The 2,606-nt window shown below is 41.2% G+C and overlaps 1 protein-coding gene across 1 annotated transcript; it reads right to left on the bottom strand.

The window, feature by feature from the left end:
- Positions 1 to 45: 45 nt before the first annotated feature.
- LOC110429197 (subtilisin-like protease SBT5.3) lies at positions 46 to 2,365 on the bottom strand. The gene is made up of 6 exons (XM_021445105.2): positions 2,181 to 2,365; positions 1,738 to 1,835; positions 1,359 to 1,604; positions 1,134 to 1,248; positions 836 to 1,049; positions 46 to 729 (listed from the first exon to the last, which is right to left on the bottom strand). The coding sequence occupies exons 1-6, from the start codon at positions 2,232 to 2,234 to the stop codon at positions 194 to 196; spliced, it is 1,263 nt and encodes a 420-aa protein (XP_021300780.2). The 5' UTR covers positions 2,235 to 2,365; the 3' UTR covers positions 46 to 193.
- Between the last annotated feature and the right edge of the window lie 241 nt (positions 2,366 to 2,606).

Genomic DNA, 2,606 nt, shown 5'->3' with positions numbered 1-2,606 from the left:
GAGAGAGAGAGAGAGAGAGAGAGAGAGAGGAAGGTCTCATTCATCCAATAGGTTTTCTTTTTGCCAATATTTATTGCTTAGTCAAATATAACAGCATTGCCTTGAAGAATAATGGTCAAAGCACCTAAGTAGGATCAAAGGATTAATCCAATGATTAAAATTTTAAAATAGCTGAAGCAATTTTTGTCAGCCTCTAGACTGCCTTCACTACTATAGGACTACTCACATAGTGTACATGATCTGACCATATCAGCTGCCCAAATACATACTCCTTAACTGCATGGGCTTTCATAACCTTCAGGGTAACACTGAATGTCTTCTCTTCACCAACCTTTTTGAACTTCAATTTTTTTGGCTTAACCTGGACAGAAATTCCGGTTGGTCTCTGCACTTGGGCTCTGTAACTACCTGGTGAACCAACATTTTTAACAGTCCTAGTCACTGTAATGGATCCAACAAGGTTAGGGACTGTGATTGAAGGGTAGTTGAAGTTGGCAAGACTAATTCGCTTTGGGCATTTATACGGCTTCTCTGAGAACATTGAAATTAGTGTTTCATTGTACCCCAAAGAGCATAGAAAGTTTAGGTAATCAGTAGCTGCTAAGTCATAAACAAGTCCAGGATCCATAGCAAGGTTTGGTTGTATATGTCCTGCTCCATAGTTAAATGGTCCTGCCTTGATGGTCGATGCATTTAGAATTGGCTCCTTCATGTTGTCCCATGTGGTTGCTGCAACATAGGGATCAAAACTGGGGATTATCCTGCAATCTTACTCTGAAAGAAGTTTCAAGAACTTCAAACCAAATATTTCTTTGTTGAGGAACAGGTTTCTTACCACTAGTCATAATTGCGGATTTGATTGCTGCAGGACTCCAATTAGGGTAAAGGGTCTTAAGAAGACCAACAATGCCTGAAACATGAGGACATGACATTGAAGTGCCCGATACACAGTTAAATTGAACTCGGCGCTTGTCAAAATCTTCATTTGTTGGCCCTTGTGCTTCTGTATAGGCAGCTATTACACTCACTCCTGGTGCAGTGATATCAGGCTGAATATGGGATACTAAAAACTGAGTATCTGATAGAAATTAGTTGAAGAATTGAAAAAATGTGTAGCTACTTGTAGCACGTACCTTGAGGATCTCGGGTGTGATGGTGTTGGGTCCCTTTGACGAAAATGCTGCCATGAAGGGGGCTGGCTTTGTGCCAATTTGTGTGGTTACAGGCGTGATATAAGCAGTGGGATACCTGTTAAAGATATCCGTACATAGTCAATGTGCTTTTAATACTATTATTATTATTGTATAAGCTCATTAAATCCTTGGTAAAAATGACTCATTTTTGGATTAGTAACATACTTCGTTGAATTAATGTAAGTGAAAACAGCAAGACCATCCGTGTAATTGATATGTGAAGCAGGGAGGACATGAGCATCAGCAATAATTTCATTCCCTGAGAGAATGTTGTTTGCAAGAACCATGCCAACAGCACCAGCCAGAGCAGCTTGCTGACCCTTGTCCACTCTTGCATTCTGCCCTCGAAGACATACCAAGATCTTTCCACTTGCCTTTTTAGGATCAATGGCACCAGCCTGACATAACAACCTGCATGATGTCTACAGATTAGCATGTATTCGCAGAAGACATGGTGAGATGGAGATGCATATATTAGTGACTGAAGTGTTAAAGCAGTAGGTACATGTGACACCAAAGTTATTGAGAAGTGTTGTATCCTTACGCATTTTCAATTGATGCATTAGCCGCCTTAGTATCTGCTGCACTTATAAGGGGGTAGAACTTCTTGTCTGGCAAATCTTTAGCTGACAGACTTTGTCCCTTCAGAAAGGATACAAGTGCCAACATATGAGCATTTCTTGCCAAAGCTATAAAAGATTATTCACTTCATTGACCAACAAATCTTTAGTTATAATTTTACTTTCCCTCTATTTCCCTGTTTAATTTTGTCTTCGATTGAAGGCTTATGTTGCTTGTCATCCTTCTACTAGTTCAGAAGGCTGCATTTTTACTTATGTTCAACAATACTTACCATGATTCCTCAATTTTTCTTTAGTTCTTTCTGCAAAACCCTTTTTTAGCATTGGCAGCAATTACCCCTTTTTTTTGTTCTTCTTAATTCGTTCTCATTTTCAGTAACTGGACTTGAAGGGAGGGTGAAGTAACCTTGTATCGCATATTGTTGCCGAGGACGACAATGCTAGGAAACTCCCTATCCATGGTGCTGGCTCCAACCGTGATCTGCCATGGTGCAATGTTGGAGACGGTACCATCAGCAGGACCAGAATTACCAGCTGAGCAGACCACGACAATTCCATGCTTGATAGCATGAAAAGAGCCAATTGCAACGCTGTCATTGAAAAAGGCTGTGGGATCTCCTCCCAGTGACACAGACAGCACATCAACACCATCATGAATGGCCACATCAAAAGCTGCCAATATATCAGCATCAAAGCATTCATCTCCAGAAACTGGAGGCCAGCACACCTTGTATGCTGCTACTCTGGCTCTCGGTGATCCTCCTTTGGCTGTTCCTTGGCCGAAGCCCAAAACACTTGCCTTGGCTACCAAGTTACCCCCAGCAGTTGATAA

This window comes from Theobroma umbraticum, unplaced genomic scaffold (genome assembly GCF_002168275.2).
Source record: "Theobroma umbraticum cultivar Fairchild unplaced genomic scaffold, ASM216827v3 scaffold_44.0, whole genome shotgun sequence".
NCBI lineage: Eukaryota > Viridiplantae > Streptophyta > Magnoliopsida > Malvales > Malvaceae > Theobroma > Theobroma umbraticum.
Note: the sequence above shows the minus strand (reverse complement) of the source record. Positions and strands in the feature narration are given on the sequence as shown.

What these genes read in the sequence shown, in the direction of transcription:
- LOC110429197 (XM_021445105.2), bottom strand. Translation starts at nt 2,234, where the DNA reads ATGGATAGGGAGTTTCCTAGCATTGTCGTCCTCGGCAACAATATGCGA. An exon ending in TCACACCCGAGATCCTCAAG is followed by an intron (nt 1,050 to 1,133) that starts GTACGTGCTACA and finishes TCCCATATTCAG; the next exon opens with CCTGATATCACTGCACCAGG. An exon ending in ATCCGCAATTATGACTAGTG is followed by an intron (nt 730 to 835) that starts GTAAGAAACCTG and finishes CCTATGTTGCAG; the next exon opens with CAACCACATGGGACAACATG.